The following is a 16,462-nucleotide window of genomic DNA, read 5'->3' as shown; positions in this document are numbered from 1 at the left end:
AGAATCCCGTTAGCATTCACCTTGCACATGCCATTCAAAGCATTATACACCTCAATCAGATCACCTCACAGGTGACTAGTCCACAGACACTGTAATTTGCAGAACTTAAGCCTTTCTTGGTATGAGAAACCCATTGTTCCACTCACCAATCTCATTGCTCTCCTCTGTACTCGTTCCAGCAACTCAACATCCTTCCTAATATGAGTCCTACAGATCTGTATGCAATACTCAAGGTGTGGCCTGACCATTGCCTTATACAAGGGAATAATCACCTCTTTATCACTGCTAGCAAAATTCCTGCATATCATTGACAAAACCCCCATGAGCTACTCTTGCAGCCTGTCTGCACTGCTCACAAAACTTCATATCTGACTGCACAATTACCCACAGGTCTTTTCCATTCTTCACTTCCCTGCACTGCTCACAAAACTTCATATCTGACTGCACAATTACCCACAGGTCTTTTTCATTCTCCACTTCCCTGAAGGTAGTACCATACAGTTGGTACATTACTCTACGGTTACTGCTACCCATATGCAGTACTTTACATTTGCCAATGTTAAACTTCACTTGTCAATAATAAACACACCCAGATCCAGTTGTGTAGCATACTGTCATTAACAACCCTGCCAACCTTCGTATCATCTGAAAACTTGGACATTAAGCCTGATATACCTTCATCAATATCATTGATAAATATACAAAACAACAATGGGCCCAACACCGAACCCTGGGGTACTCCACTAATAAATAGTCCAAGAAGAGCAGTGTCCTTTGATTACCACTACCTGTCTTCTCCCACTCAACCATCTTTTTATCCATTGTAGCAACTTGCTCTTAATGCCATACTGCTCCAATTGTAAAGTAGTCGTCTGTGTGCAGCAGTGTCAAAAGCTTTCCTGAAATCCAAGTATATAATATAAAAATTATTTTTTGCATCCAGTTCCGATTATAATATCCGATCAAATTGGTCAGACAAGACTTCCCCTTAAAAAACCCAAACTGTGTCTGAATTATTACTGTAGTCTTGTCTAGATGATCCTGCAATGCTTCTTTAACCAGTGACTCCATTATTTTCCCAGGAACAGAAATTAAACTAACAGGTCTGTAATTACTTGTCATCCTTTGATCCCCCTTTGTGAATTGGAAATATATTTCCACATCTCCAGTCTGTGGGAACCTCTCCTGAGTCTAATGATGCTCTCATAATTATGGATAAGGGTTTGCTTACTTCTTTTGTTGCCTCCTTTAATATAACTGGATAGATACCATCCACCCCAGGTGCGTTTCTTATGTTTAACTTCAACAATTTTTCCTGCACTTTGCGCTCAATTATTACAAAATCACTTAGCTCCCTGTTAGACTTGAATAAACTTCTGTCTTCCACTTCTCTACAGAATACTCGTGTGTGAATGTAGAGGCAAAATATTCATTCAGTTTTTCTACTATCTTAGCAGGATCATCAACAGTTGAACCATCAATATCAGGTGGACCAATCTAATTCATCCCCCTCCATCTAGAATTTACATAAGTAAAGAAATCTTTGCTCTTCCTCTTTGCATCCTTTGTCAAAGATTTCTTATAATCTGTCTTCACTTGCTGACCCCTTTTGTAACTTGATTACAGACTAGCTTACATCTACCATAGGTGTCTGTGTCTCCTGATAATTTATATGCATCGCATGCACTTTTCTTCTCTGCCACTAGTCTCATTAGTTCATCTGACATCCATTTAGACCTAAACCTTGAACAGTATTTCTGAGATGGTATGAAAAGCCTAGTAGCTTCCAAGATTAATTCCTTGAATGCCTTCCATTTATTAATCAACATTACGTGATAAATAAATAAATAATCTTTATTCCTATCATGGCAAGTTGCCAGGAGATTGCCAGGTGATCTACTCAAAAGCTCAAATTTAATTAATTGTTTACAATACTCCTGGCATTACAGTATAGACAAATTTAAGTTTACTTTATCGCTTTTGATAATCCTGATGCACTCCTTATAGTCACACTTGAAAGTGTTTTTCCATGTGGTCTTTGATTTCTAGACATCTAAGAGGTGATCTAATTCAGGTGTATAAAGACATCTCGTTCATTTTAATCAAATATAATTGAGTAAATTGAATGAGGAAGGTCTGATCTCCCTTTTGGGTGAGAAACAAACCACAAGATGCAGATATAAAATCTCAGGGAATAACAGAAGGATGGATCTCATAAAGTTCACCTATGGAAAGTGGGTTATTAAACAATGGAATAAGTTACTTCCCAAAATGACAGAGGCAGTGATTCAAAGTTTAAAGCAGAATTGAATGATTGCCTTGGGAGAATGAAAATAGTATGAGTATTCTGTTGAATTTTTATTATGTTATTTATTTATTTTTGGTTGATAAAGAAAAAGATTTGCTTCCTTGCATGATTCAACCTTAACAATACTAAAATCTTCTAATAAGTACTGCCATCTCTAATTTGTGTTTCCACTAATAGTAGATTCTTTAATACATTGATATTGATATTGATGGGTCAACTGTTGATGATCCTGCTCAGGTAGCTAACAAACTAAATGAATATTTTGCATCGACATTCACACATGAGGAGTTATTCAGCAAGGGGAATGACAGAGGTGTATTCAACTCTAGCAGTAAGCTACAGAATCTTGAAATAACTGGGAGTAAAGTGGAGGAGAAACTGTTGAAGATAAACACAAGAAAGGCACCCGGGGTGGATGGGATCTATCCAGTTATATTAAAGGAGGCAGCAAAGGAAGTAAGCAAACCCTTAGCCATAATTATGAGAGCTTCCTTGGACTCAGGGGAGGTACCCATAGACTGGAAATGTGCAAATGTGACCCCAATTCACAAAGGAGGATCAAAGGCTGACACAAGTAATTAGAGACCTGTGAGCTTAACTTCTGTTCCAGGAAAATTAATGGAGGCACTGGTTAAAGAAGCACTGCAGGATCATTTAGACAAGACTTCAGTTATAGCTCAGACACAGCATGGTTTTGTTAAGGGGAAGTCTTGCCTGACCAACTTGATTGGATACTATGATGCATTCACAAAAGAACTGGATGCAGGGAATAACTTTGATATTATATACTTGGATCTTAGAAAGGCTTTTGATACTGTTGCACATGGAAGACTGCTACACAAATTGGAGCAGTGTGACATTGGAGGCAAATTGCTGCTATGGATAAAGGGGTGGTTGAGGGGGAGAAGACAGAGAGTGGTAATCAATGGACACTGCTCATCGTGGACTAATGTTATTAGTGGAGTCCCTCAGGGCTCAGTGTTGGGTCCATTACTGTTTTCTGTATTTATAAATGATATTGATGATGGTATATCAAGCTTAATGTCCAAGTTTGCAGATGATACAAAGGTTGGCAGGGTTGTGACACTATGCTGCTGCAACTACTGACACTATGCTGCTGCAACAGGATCTGGAAAGGTTGAGCAGATGGGCTGAGAGGTGGCAAATGAAGTTTAACATTGACAAATGTAAAGTACTACACATGGGAAACAGCAACCCCAGAGCAACGTATCAACTCTGTGGTACTACACTGACAGTGGTAGAGAATGAAAGGGACTTGGGGGTGATTGTGCAGGCAGATATGAAGTTCTCTGAGCAGTGCAGACGGGCTGCAAGAGTAGCTCATGGAGTATTGTCAATGATATACAGGAATTTTTCCAGCAGGGATAAGGAGGTGATTATTCCATTGTATAAGGCAATGGTCAGGCCACACCTAGAGTACTGTATACAGGTCTGGAGGCCTCATTTCAAGAAGGATGTAGAGCTGCTGGGACGAGTACAGAGAAGGGCAACAAGATTAGTGAATGGAACAAAGGGGTGCTCTTACGAAGAAAGGCTTAAGTTTTGCAAATTACAGTGTCTGGAGACTAGGCACCAGCGAGGTGATCTGATAGAGGTGTATAAAGCCTTGAATGGTTTAAGCATGCTCAATGCTGATGGGATTCTTCCTCTAGCTCAGAAAAATCACCTGAGAGGGCATAAATTCAAATTGAGGAAAGACAGATGTAGGATAGACGTGCGGAAATTTGCCTTTAGCCAGCGGGTGGTTGGTTGGTGGAACAGACTGCCATCCCTTGTGGTGGAGGTTGATAGCCTAAATAAGTTTAAGGCTCAGCTGGACAGGTATTTTGAACGAACAGAGGGGTGAAGTGGAAGTGGGTTTTTTTTTTTTTTTTTTTTGGCTGATGCTGCATAAGCTTGCTTTCTTGCATCAAATGCCTCTACTAATGCTAATGCTACATGGCAGCACAAAAACTAAAAGAGGAGAAAATGCCTTTTAGCTGTTATTATGCAATTTGGGTTTGAAAAAGACAAAGTTCTCTAGAATTTAGAAATTCAATTAATGATAAATAAATAGAAGACATTACTGCAATAAAAAATAATTACATGTTTACAAATTTCGTATTTTTTTTTTTTTTTTTTAGAAAATTTTTTAAATTTTCTGATTTTATTTTTGGCAGTAATTTCACTCTAATGTTGGGCAATCAGGTAAAATAAGAAAAAAATAATATTTAAAATAATTTAGGTACAAAGTTTTCATTTTAACATTTGTTAAAAATTGCCCCTGAAAAAATTCACTCTGTGGAGACAGATTCAAGGTCACCTCAAACAGACTTTAAGCCTTTGTAGTTCAATATCACGCTAGGTGTGACATCATAAAATTCCACTCCCAGTCCAATATCGTATCCAGCGAGCCCATCAGCATTTCAGATTATGGAATTTGTTTTCCAGCTGTACTGGCGAAATTACTGTACTACCATCTATTTACCTGTCATATAAATCTGAAAAACTAAATCCATGTTTATTGATGTTTATAATCCATTATTAAGCACATGCAGTGAGTGTTGTGTTTCTCCCCCCCCCAAGTCCTCCTTCAGTGGATGTTATTGTGCTGAGAATGCTGTCGTTTCCAATTATAAAATTTTTCTTCCCACTGTACTGATTAAATTATTGTACTGTGATCTATTTATATGCCATATAAATAATCTGGAAAATTAAATCCATATTCAGTTGTTCACAGCAGGCAGTATGGGGTGGTTTTTTTTTTTTTTTTTTTTTTTGTCTTCAAGGTGCTGCATCTCAACAACCAGTGCATTAGCTAGCATTTCCGATTATAATATTTGTTTTCCTGATGTACTGCTATTTATTTATGCATCACATAAACAATCTGAAAAACTAAATCAATAATTATATTCAATAGTAAGTGGGTGGTGTTTCCCCACCCCTCTCTTTTCCTCTCCCTGTCCTTCTCGAGTCCATGTGGGAAATCGGCATGACTGTTAGAATCATTTCTGATTATAAAATCTGTTTTCCTGTTGTACTGCCATCATTTATACTTCATAATAAGCAATCTGAAAAATTAAGTTGATGTTTATATTCAATTGTTAATGGCGGGTGGTTCCCCCCCCTCCCTCTCTCTCTCTCTCTCTCTCTCTCTCTCTCTCTCTCTCTCTCTTCTATTTTTTTTTTTTTTTTAAGTATAGGTTGTTGTTGTTGTTATTTTGGTTTTTAGGAGCATTAGCAACTAAGGCCATATTGCTCCGGGATATGCGGTGGTCATTCCCTGACCTATCCGCATCCTCCGTATTTAGTGGTGACGGGCTCGAACCCAGGTCTAATCAAGAAGCGTGTACTATGCACTGCTGCTCCTTCCCACCTGGCTACGGAGGCGCAAGCGTAGGAGTCATGAAGTAACTTATAATCTGTGTTAGAGTGAAGTATTTAGGCACACCATCAAGATCTAGTAAAGGGCCTTTCTGATGGCAAAATTGAGAAATTGTTACACCTTTCTAAAGAATTTGAGGAGGGGGAAAGGAAACTCTTACAAATAAAATAAAACAAACTGTTTTATCTTATTTTTAAGAGTTGGTTTTCGTTCATTTAATGAATCCCTAAACCCATATGAACTATATGCAACAGTTTTCCAAACTGTTCCATATAGAGTGACTGGGTTTCGGGTTTCATTAAATGAACTAAAGGAGATTTTTAGAGTTATTATCAATAACTCTAAAATTCAAAGGAATTCAAAGTAAGGGCTCTAAAGTAAACAAAAAAAAAAATTGTCAATTATCTGGATGGAAGGTATTGTGAATATTTTCTTGCAACAAGAAATATTGCATTACAGCTTTTCAACTGTTTTATACATTAACTCATGTCAACCAGAAAATAAACAATTTTTGAGCATCACATTTCAACTCTAGTCATTTGTTTGATTGATAGAACTAGACTACATGGGAAAGACAGTGAAAATAATGCTGGACCATAAAGAGTTAATTAAATGATTATATTTTAAATTAAATGCATTTAAAAAGATTTAATGTAATTTTCATTTTACCTTTGTTGCTATTAGTAGTAGAAAATGATGTAGGAAAGCAAGCTTATACAGCATCAGAGAGAGAAGAGGGGGGGGGAAAAAGAAAAAAAAAAAAAGCAATCCCATGCCTACCTATCCATCCCCCTCCAAAAAGTTGTATAATCCTTCCTCAAATTTATTCAAAATGTCCATCACCACAACACCAGCTGGAAATCTCTTTCAACAATCAATTACTCTCTGTAAAGCCTTCAACACTTCAACAATTCTCCTTGCAGGTGCTTAGTTTCCAAGTGCTGCAGTTTGCATAACTAAAGTTGTTTGTGGTAAGAGTATCCTCTTGTGTTCTTGTCTAATCTGATTGTTGCTCTTCTCACTATTTTCATATTCAATGATCTAAAAAGTTTCTATTTGATATTTTGTGATATGATCACTATCAATAATTTTAACATTTTTATTAGTACTTTTATTTTTTTAATTTTTTTTTATTTTTGTACTTTTTTTTTTTTTTTTTTTTTTTTTTTTTTTTGTTCAGCAAAATCTGGCCTCTCTTTCTAAATGTCCTTAAAATGTTCTAAATAACTTTCACCTAATAACTTTCACCTAGTGTACCCACATATATTTTTCTATGTGCACTTGTATTATTAAATTTCTTCTATTTAATCAGTTCTATTAATAGATTTGAATGTGCAGCCAATATAAAACTGTTTTCCTTACCAATACGTTTGTAAATGGACCCATCATTACTTTCTCATAATCATTCAGTTTTATTATAAATTATTCAGTTTTAGTAGAAACAGTAACTTTCAGAATCATATGGATTGATGAATAGAAGAAATTCAATAATACAAGCAGATGTGGAAAACTATATGTAGGTGAAATGAAGAGAAAGTCAGTTACAGGAAGGTTACAACATTTTAAAGACATCCAGAAAGCTAGAATGAGAACTGGGGATAAAAAGTGTAAGGAATATGAATTAATCACAGATTACTCCCACAAAGAAAATGACTCAGGGTCATGATTAAAGCAAATGATTCAGTCATATTTGAAGTCCCTAAACTGCACATATTCCATGGTTTTATTGTTTGCCTGTTTAGAAGAAATCCCACAGTTTTCAGGAGAAAAAGGCTATTCAATCCTTGCACAAAACAGACTAGTTTGGTCATGGTGTAAAAGAAACCCAATAAAACTCCTCCGTCCAGGTAAAATCTAGATCCTTTTGACACATGCAAAAGAACAGTAGTCTTAGCGACTAACTATTATTTTAAATTTTTTTGTTGCTGCTGTTGTTGTTTAAAAGAAGTTCCAATGGCCAAAATCATAAAACAGCGTATTTAGTTTCTAAACTGCTTGTACATTCACTCACCCATATGCACATGCCTCACTATCTTCCTCTCTCCTCTTCTTAATGTCACTGAGAACTTTTATGCAATCTGATGCACGTGAAAATAAATGCATACGAAAACTCATAGACACTAAAATTCTCAGGATTTCTGTGTATGTGAATGTCAGGCAATAATCTATAAAAATGATATAAATATGATATGCATTTATCATTTTTATCTCTAATTTTATACCCACATTATTATAACTCTTCAAAATCTCCAAATTTTTAACTTCTGCAACTCCTCATCAATTTAACTACCTACAAATTAGTCTCATAACATTATTCAGTATTTAATCATTCATCATATAAAGTTTCAGAATTTTAAATAAACACTGTACTTTATAATCTCAAAATTCCAATTACGGCAAAAAAAAATTATGTTATGGAAAATTTTTATGGAAGTATATACATACTCCAGAAAAAGTTAAGTGTGGTATTAGTTTATCAAATTCCATGAGCAATTATAATGAAACCTCAGCTCATTCCAGCACTGATGAGAGGGTGGGGAGGAAGATAGTGAAATATACAAAAATAAGTTCTTTCAAATACATATAGGAACTTAGCTTCTATATATGAGTTATAAATGCAAAACAGTTTTCTTACAGAGTGTGACTAGTTCTGTCTGGTCACATTCTATAAATGTCACATTGCAGTGCTCCAGGACACTTAATACAGTGCAATTCCAACACTTTTTATTTCAGTTTTTTGTTATCGATATTATTATCGCACTTTCTATGTGTAATTTTATTAAATGAATTACCGTTCATTTCCAAAACTGCTCAAATAAAACTGTGCCTACATTTAAGAAGGTACAGAAAGTTAACCTTAAACCAATAATTAATGTCAAATGACATTAATTATTGGTTTAAGTTAGGTATTGTCAAGTCTCACAACAACAGTCTGGTTAAGATGATGAGATCAGGAACTTGCTTCTTGGATAATTTTGCCAATACCAAGACTGACAACCAAATAATGAATCTGTTTATTTGTAAATAAAAACCATTTGTAGTACATAAATGGATTTTTCATTACAAATAAATTATTTTTGACTACATAAACATCTTTTTGCCATAATCTAAACAACAAACAAATGAATAGCATGAAGCTTCAAATTCCTATGTTTTAGAGTTCCTGTTATCACTGAAAAATATATTCAAAAATATGAAATTTTTTTTTCTACATTAACTGTATAAACCTTTTTTTCTTGTTTTTATATAAACTCAGTGATCACGGAAATTATTACCACTTACCTAATACTATGTTGGACCACCGTTCACAGGGATAATAGCCAAACTGCCTAGACACCAACTCCACCAGATGTCTGAAGACATCCATAGGGATCTGCATCCAAGCTGCCTGCAAAGCTTTCCACAGTGTCAGAGTTATGGGGAGTTTAATGGTGCATAAGCTACTATGGCTATAATGCAAACAGTGTCAGAATAGATGATGGTTGCATGTCCATATGACTGACTTACAATTCCAAAACATCCTACAGGTGTTCGATTGGATTGAGGTCAGGCAAATTTGGAGGCCAATCAAGATGCTGGTGACACAAGCAATTACAGACCTGTTAGTTTAACTTCTGTTCTGGGGAAAATAATAGTCACTGGTTAAAGAAGCAATGCAGGATCATCTACAAAAGACTGCAGTTATAGTTCAGACACACCATGGGTTTATTAAGAGGAAGTCTTGTATGATCAATTTGATTGGATACTACAATGTGGTCACAAAGGAACTGGATGCGAAAAATAATTTTGATATCAAATAATTGGATTTCAGGAAAGCTTTTGATACAATTGCACATGGAAGAATGCTGTACAAATTTGAACAGTATGGAATTAAGGGCAAGTTGCTGCTATGGATAAAGGGACGGCTGAATGAGAGAAGACAGTGGCAATCAATGGACACTCCTCGTCATGGACAAATGTTATTAGTGAAGTCCCCCAGGGTTCGGTGTTGGGCCCCATTGTCATTTTCTATATTTATAAATGATATTGATGAAGGTATATCAGGCTTAATTTACAAGTTTGCAGACAATACGAAGGTTGGCAGGGTTGTTAATGACAGTATGCTACAGCAACAGAATCTAGAAAAGTTGGGCAGATAGACTGAGAGGTGGTAACTGAAGTTTAACATTGACAAATGCAAAGTGCTGCATATGGGTAGAAGTAACCACAGAGTAACATATCAACTGTGCAGTACTACACTCAGGGTAGTGGAGAATGAAAAAGACCTAGGGCAATTATGCAGTTAGATGTGAAGTTTTCTAAGCAGTGCAGACAGGCTGCCAGAGCAGCTCACAGGGTTTTGTCAATGACATATACAGGAATTTTTGTTGTTTGTTTGTTATTTGGTTTTTAGGAGCATTAGCAACTAAGGCCATATTGCTCCGGGAATATGCGGTAGTCATTCCCTGACCTTTCCGCATCCTCCGTATTTGGTGGTGACGGGCTCGAACCCCGGTCTAATCAAGAAGCGTGTGCTACGCACTGCTGCTCCTTCCCACCTGGCTACGGAGGCGCCCGTGGGAGGAATTTTTGTGGCCCGACCACTGACCATTGCCTTTGTATAAGGCAATAGTCAAGCCACACCTTGAGTACTGCATACAGGTCTGGAGGCCTCATTTTAAGAAGGTTGTAGAGCTACTGGAACGGGTACAGAGAAGGGCGAAGAGATTAGTGAGGAGAACAAAGGGTTACTCTTACAAAAAAAAGCTTAAGATCTGCAAATTGTGCATCTGGAGACTAGGCACCTGCAAGGTAATCGGACTGAGGTGTATAAGGCCTTGTATAGTTTGAGCAGGCACAATACTGATAGGATCCTTCCACCTGCACAGATTATGCACTTGAGGGGGCATGAATTCAAACCTAGGAAAGACAGTTGTAGCGTAGATCAGTGGTTGGCAACGGGTGGTCCACGAGAGAATTTTGGTGGTCCACAGAGTAATTTGAATATATTTGCAATTTTCGTGCTTATTTAAAATGTTTCATTATATTCTGATTCTACTTTTTTGCAATTTTCACCTTATTATGTTGCATGTTTATAAAAGGCCCAGTGCAATATCCGGTATTAGCAATGCTTTTATTGTAAAAAAATATAGAAGGCTATTTCTATTTCTTATCGATGGTCTAGCCTGGGCAAGGCACAGTTCGCAGGTAAGTGACCAATGATATTTTTATTTTAACTGTGCACAGTATGATATTTAAATGGCAATAAAGAGCTTGAGTTTGATAACTATCTTATTTCTTGTTTGGTTTTAGATTGAAATAAAATAACCCCATTGAGTGAGAAAAAGCAAGCAAGCAAGCAATTTGCACTTCTTAGGTAATACATCGCGTTGTCATGGGTTGGTTAATGAATCAGTGCCTCCGCAGCCACCACAAGGCATCATCAGGAAGGACATTAGAACTGGAGGCAGAGAGAAGAAAAAGTTCAAAGTTACAAGAAAATATGATGCAGACTACTTGAAGTTTGGATTTATTCAAGAATCCTGGAAGTGAACTGGATCCATGGCCGTATTGTATTATATGTTCTGAGAGTTTATCCAATGATGCCATGAAACCTTCAAAACTCGGCAGGCACTTGCAGTCAAAACACCCAGATTTAGCTAAAAAGCCAGTTGAATACTTCCAAAGGATGTGTGAAAATTTGCAAAAGCAAAAAAGTTCATTAGCAACAATGATTGTTGAAGATAAGTCCTTAGTAAAATCTTATTTGATAGCACTTCAAATCGCGAGATGTAAAAAGTCGTATACGATTGGAGAAGAATTAATTAAGTCTTGCTTTTTACAAGCCTGTGAAGAGGTTTTGGGGAAACAGGCTGTCCAGAAACTGAAAGGAATTCCTAATTCCTATTGAAGACATGGCCAAAGGTATTGAAAATCAAGTGATTGCACTTGTGAAAAATTCTACGTTTTATTCAATTTAACTTGACGAATCAATAGACATAACTAAAAAGGCAGTTCTTTGTTTTGTGAGGTTGGATTGCCGAGGAGAATTAAAGGAAGAACTCTTCTGTTCACTAATCTTCGGCTCTGAAATTTTCAATGCACTTAATGGTTATTTCCTGAAACACAGTATTGAATGGAAGGAATGTGTTGGGATATGCACAGATAGTGCTGCAAACATGACTGGACATCATTCAGGAGTTGTTGCAAAAGTGAAAGATGTTGGACACCCAGACATGTTGTTTACTCATTGTATTATACATCGTGAGCAACTTGTGGCGAAAAGATTATCTCCAGAACTGTACTCTCTGATGTAATTAAAATTGTAAACAAAATTCACCACAAAGTGCTCAATTCTTGAATATTTGAGGCACTTTGTGAAGAAATGGGCTCTGAGCATACTCATGTTCTTCTCCACGCTGAGGTGAGATGGCTGTCGAGGGGTAAAGTGCTAACCCGATTGTTCAACCTGCGCCAAGAAGTCAAGTTATTCTTCGAGCAGCAAAATAATTCGAGGCCCCATGATCTCTTGTCCGACAATGATTGGCTAGCCAAGCTTGCATATCTGGCAGATATTTTTTTCTCTGTTAAACGAGCTGAACAAGTCCTTGCAAGGACAGCTTACAGACGTGTTCACACTGCGAGGCAAAATGGATGCATTTCAAAGGAAGATACTGCTGTGGCAAACACAGTTGGCTGAAGATCTGGAAATGTTCCCAAATTCTGATGATTATATGAAACAGGAGGATGTCAACCGACAGGTAATAACTCTTGTTCAATTGCACTTACAGTTGCTCACTGACTCTTTTGGTCGTTATTACCCAAAAGAAAGAGGACCCCAGACACGGAAATACATGGATGATAGATCAATTTTCGATGAAAATCGAGGATGGTAATTTGAACATGAAAGAAAAAGAAAGCCTAATCGATCTATCATCCGACAACAGTCTCAAAGGTAAATTCCACTCGTCCCTAACAAGATCTCATTTTTGGCTTTCCGTAAAAAGTGAGTACCGAGTGCTGAGTGAAAAGGCCATCAAAATTTTAATTCCATTCGCAACTACATATATGTGTGAAAAGACATTTTCATCAGTTACGGCAATTAAAAAACAAGTACCGCTGTCAACTAGAAATACAAACGGCTCTCCATGTTGCAGTAATGTCATTGGAGCCAAGAATCCAACAGCTTATTTCAAACAAGCAGCATCAAATGTCACACTGATTATTTTGCTATAATTAATCCTTTATACACCTCTATGTCAAGGTGCACTCGATATTTGATAACTGTTAATATTAATTGTTTCTGTTAATTCTTTTTTAATAAAATGAAATTTAAAATGTTTTTTTTTTTTTTTTGCATTTTTTTTTTGCATTTTTCATAATGAATATTTTTGTTTATTTATTTATTATACTTTTTTGATCATTATAAGGCCATTATATTACTAATTATATTAACATTAATGATATCCAATTTTTTGCAAATAACTTGGAGTACAAAAACAAGTGTAAGTACCATTTCATATTTAGAATGTTACTTTTATGGAAAAAATCATGGTAGTGGTCCGTGGGATTCAAAATTTTGGAGTTTAGTGGTCCGTGAGGTCTGAAAGGTTGGCGACCGCTGGCATAGATGTAAAGAAATTTGCCTTTAGCCAGTGGGTGGATGGTTGATTGCTGGGATAAGCTTCCATCTATTGTTGTGGAAGTTGATAGCTTAGATAAATTCAAGGCAGAACTAGAAAAATCTTTGGAGTGAATGGGAAGGGGTTTTTTTTTTTTTTTTGGCTGTCTAAGCTTGCTTTCTTGCATCATGTGTCTCTACTAATGCTAATACTAATATCTTCGCTTTTTTCCTCAAACTGCTCGTGCACAGTGCATACCTGATGATGCGGCACATTATCATCTTGGAATATCCAGTTTCTGTCCAGGAAAAAATGCAACATGGCAGGGTAGAAAGGCTCCTAAAAGCTGCCAGTAGACCTTAAAAGTAAAACGTTGGTCCATACACACCAGGAGTCCTAGTTCTTGTCAGAAAAACATGCCCAACATTAAGCAACCACCACCACCACCTGCCTGGGTAGTGGTCACCATGCACAGTGGGTCCATGGAATTGTGTTGCTTCTGCCACACACAAAGGTGTCCATCAGCATGTTGCACTAAGTATTTTGACCATCCAACCAGAACACTCATTTCCAGTCCTTCAGTGTCCAACCAGCATTCTGTTGACAACAAAGCATTCACCATTGACAATGATCAGTAGTGAAGAGAGGGTGTCTCTTGTATTGTCTTCTGTGGAACCCCATATGTCTGAGTATGTGGCATACCATCATTTGAGATATTGTTCTTGCATTCCTCATATTATATTGCAATGTCAGCTGTTGCAAAGTGACCTACTGTTGAGTCTAGAAAATACACTGCATCCATTGCTCACCACAAACATCTAACTTATGTAATTATTTACAGTTCTGTCGGGAGATGGTTTGACCCATTCCACACCATTCTTTGTGCACCTTAACTACAGTAAGTAGACCATGAGCAACCAAGAAAATGTACTGTTTCCAATATGGAAAACATCAGATGCACAAGCTTCCACAATCATACCCTCTGAAACTCTGTGATATCTTTACTACATCCCATAACTACTACTTTATCACTTTGTCTTGCACGATTAAATGCAAATTGCCACTTCTCTAGCATACAAAGCTGTTCAGCTTTTTATAATGCGAGCTATGAAGCTCAGTCCATTAAGAATGAGGTGATTTAATTACAAGTTAGTGCAAATGGATCAGATCTGCTCGCAACTAACTACTAAATAGTTATAAGATTGGCATCATTATGTATATATTTGAGGTAGTCTAATTCAGCGACCAGTGAGTATATATTAGGAGTTTAAAATTAACAATTTTAAAGACAAATTTTTTAATGTAAATAATTCACATACAATTTTCAATCATTCTCATTACTGAATTAAGACCTATTCTGTAGATATTTTATTATTAAATATCTCAATGTGCTTGTATTAATTGAAGTCCTAGTATATAGCAATTGTGACATACTTGATGGGAGGGGTAATCTTTTGAACCTGTTAGCTTAGATACCGTTCATAAGAAGTAAACAAAACATTTAACTCACTGAAGTTTGCCTTCTGCAGGTCCTGCTTTAAGTACATCAGATATTGCTATGGAAGGATCTCCACTAGCAAAATGGGGATTATCCTTTCCACCACTGACTGCAATTCCAAATCCATATCCTGCCACCTAAAAATAAGAAAAAATTAGATGAGCAATGGTAAGTTTGCACAGAGAGATTTTAATGAATAAAAAAAAATTTAATAGATGTCTGAAAGAAGCTAGATAAACTTATCCAGATAAAAAAGTTTATCTGCATTCATTTATAATGCAATACAAACTAAAAATGAGGGAATAAAATTGTCTTGCAGTGCTAGTAATTGCATTACTCTTTTGGTATATATATATATAAAAAAAATAAAAAATAAATGAGAAATGTATGCATGGCAGATAATTACACTACAATATCTAGAAATCTTCAAGGAAAAGAATAATAAAAATCAATTTGAAAATTGTAGATCTCTTAAAGTACCATTTATAACTGACACAATATAATAGCGTAGCTTAATTTAATTTATTATGATACTCACCTTTTTAGGTGAGTATCATAATAAAAATCAATTTATAAAAAACTAATTTACAAATTAAAGTAATATAAATTAAATAACTAATATGCAAACAATTTACATCTAAATATAAAAAAGAGGAAATAACTTTCATGATAATGTAGATAAACTAAAACAATATAATAATTAAAATCAAATGTAGTTAAACATCCCACTGACAATAAAGATTTAAAATAAATAAATAAAAAAATCATTTAATTTATTCAAGCTTCTATTAATGAAAATTTCAATACTGGGGGTTAACTCTCCTTCCCCAGGTTTTGCAGACTTTACATACCAGTATGTAAAGTTCTTTAAACAAAAGAACACACAGCAAGTTCCCAACTAAACAGAGTTCTCAAATAGCACTTCTTTTATTTATTATTATTATTTCCCCCCCACAAGTTATACACTGCAACTTGATGTATATTTAGATATCCATGTGGTCAATACAAAAATAAATAAATAATCTTTACTGCAGATATAATATACACACTGCTGTAAACTGCAAAAATTTCCAGATAAAGGAACCACTAGGTGGCAATAATCAGTGTACTAATGTCGGATTTACTTAAAGATGTAACTACCATCAGGGGTAAAGGGAAGGGTGATAGTTTTTAATTTCTATACAGTGGGACGACAGCAGCAAATTCTAAATGGGAAGCATTCAAGGAGTTAATCTTGGAAGATACTAGGCTTTTCATTCCAACTAAAAAAAAAAAAACTCTTCAAGGTTTAGGCTTAAAAGAATATCATATAAGCTGATGAGCCTCTTGGCATAGGAGAAAAATGCATAGGATACATATAAATTATCAGGCGACACAGAAGCCTATGGTAGATACAAGCTAGTTTGTAATAAAGTCACAAAGGAGATTAGGCAAGCAGAGGCAGATTACAAGAAATCTTTGTCAAAGGATGCAAAGAAAACCAGCAAAGACTTCTTTACTTATATAAACTCTACAAGAAAAGGAGTGAATCAGATTGGTCCACTTGATATCGATGGTTCGACTTTTGATGATCCTGCTCAGAAAGCTGACAAACAATGAGTATTTTGCATGTACATTCACAAATGAGGAATTCTGTAGGGAAGTGGAAGATAAAAGCTGATTTAGCTCTA

The 16,462-nt window shown here is 35.9% G+C and overlaps 1 protein-coding gene across 6 annotated transcripts in view; it reads right to left on the bottom strand.

Moving 5' to 3' along the window:
• The window catches only part of LOC150091482 (tight junction protein ZO-3-like), a 549,427-nt gene that overhangs the window by 395,365 nt on the left and 137,600 nt on the right, over positions 1–16,462 (bottom strand). For all 6 annotated transcript variants that reach the window (XM_090375872.1, XM_090375842.1, XM_090375863.1 and 3 more), the window contains exon 3: positions 14,805–14,929. In XM_090375872.1, the coding sequence (XP_090231998.1) occupies positions 14,805–14,929 (125 nt within the window). The remainder of the gene's footprint in view (positions 1–14,804; positions 14,930–16,462) is intronic.

This window comes from Mastigoproctus giganteus, chromosome 1 (genome assembly GCF_048544385.1).
Source record: "Mastigoproctus giganteus isolate SK-2022 chromosome 1, ASM4854438v1, whole genome shotgun sequence".
Lineage (NCBI taxonomy): Eukaryota > Metazoa > Arthropoda > Arachnida > Uropygi > Thelyphonidae > Mastigoproctus > Mastigoproctus giganteus.
Note: the sequence above shows the minus strand (reverse complement) of the source record. Positions and strands in the feature narration are given on the sequence as shown.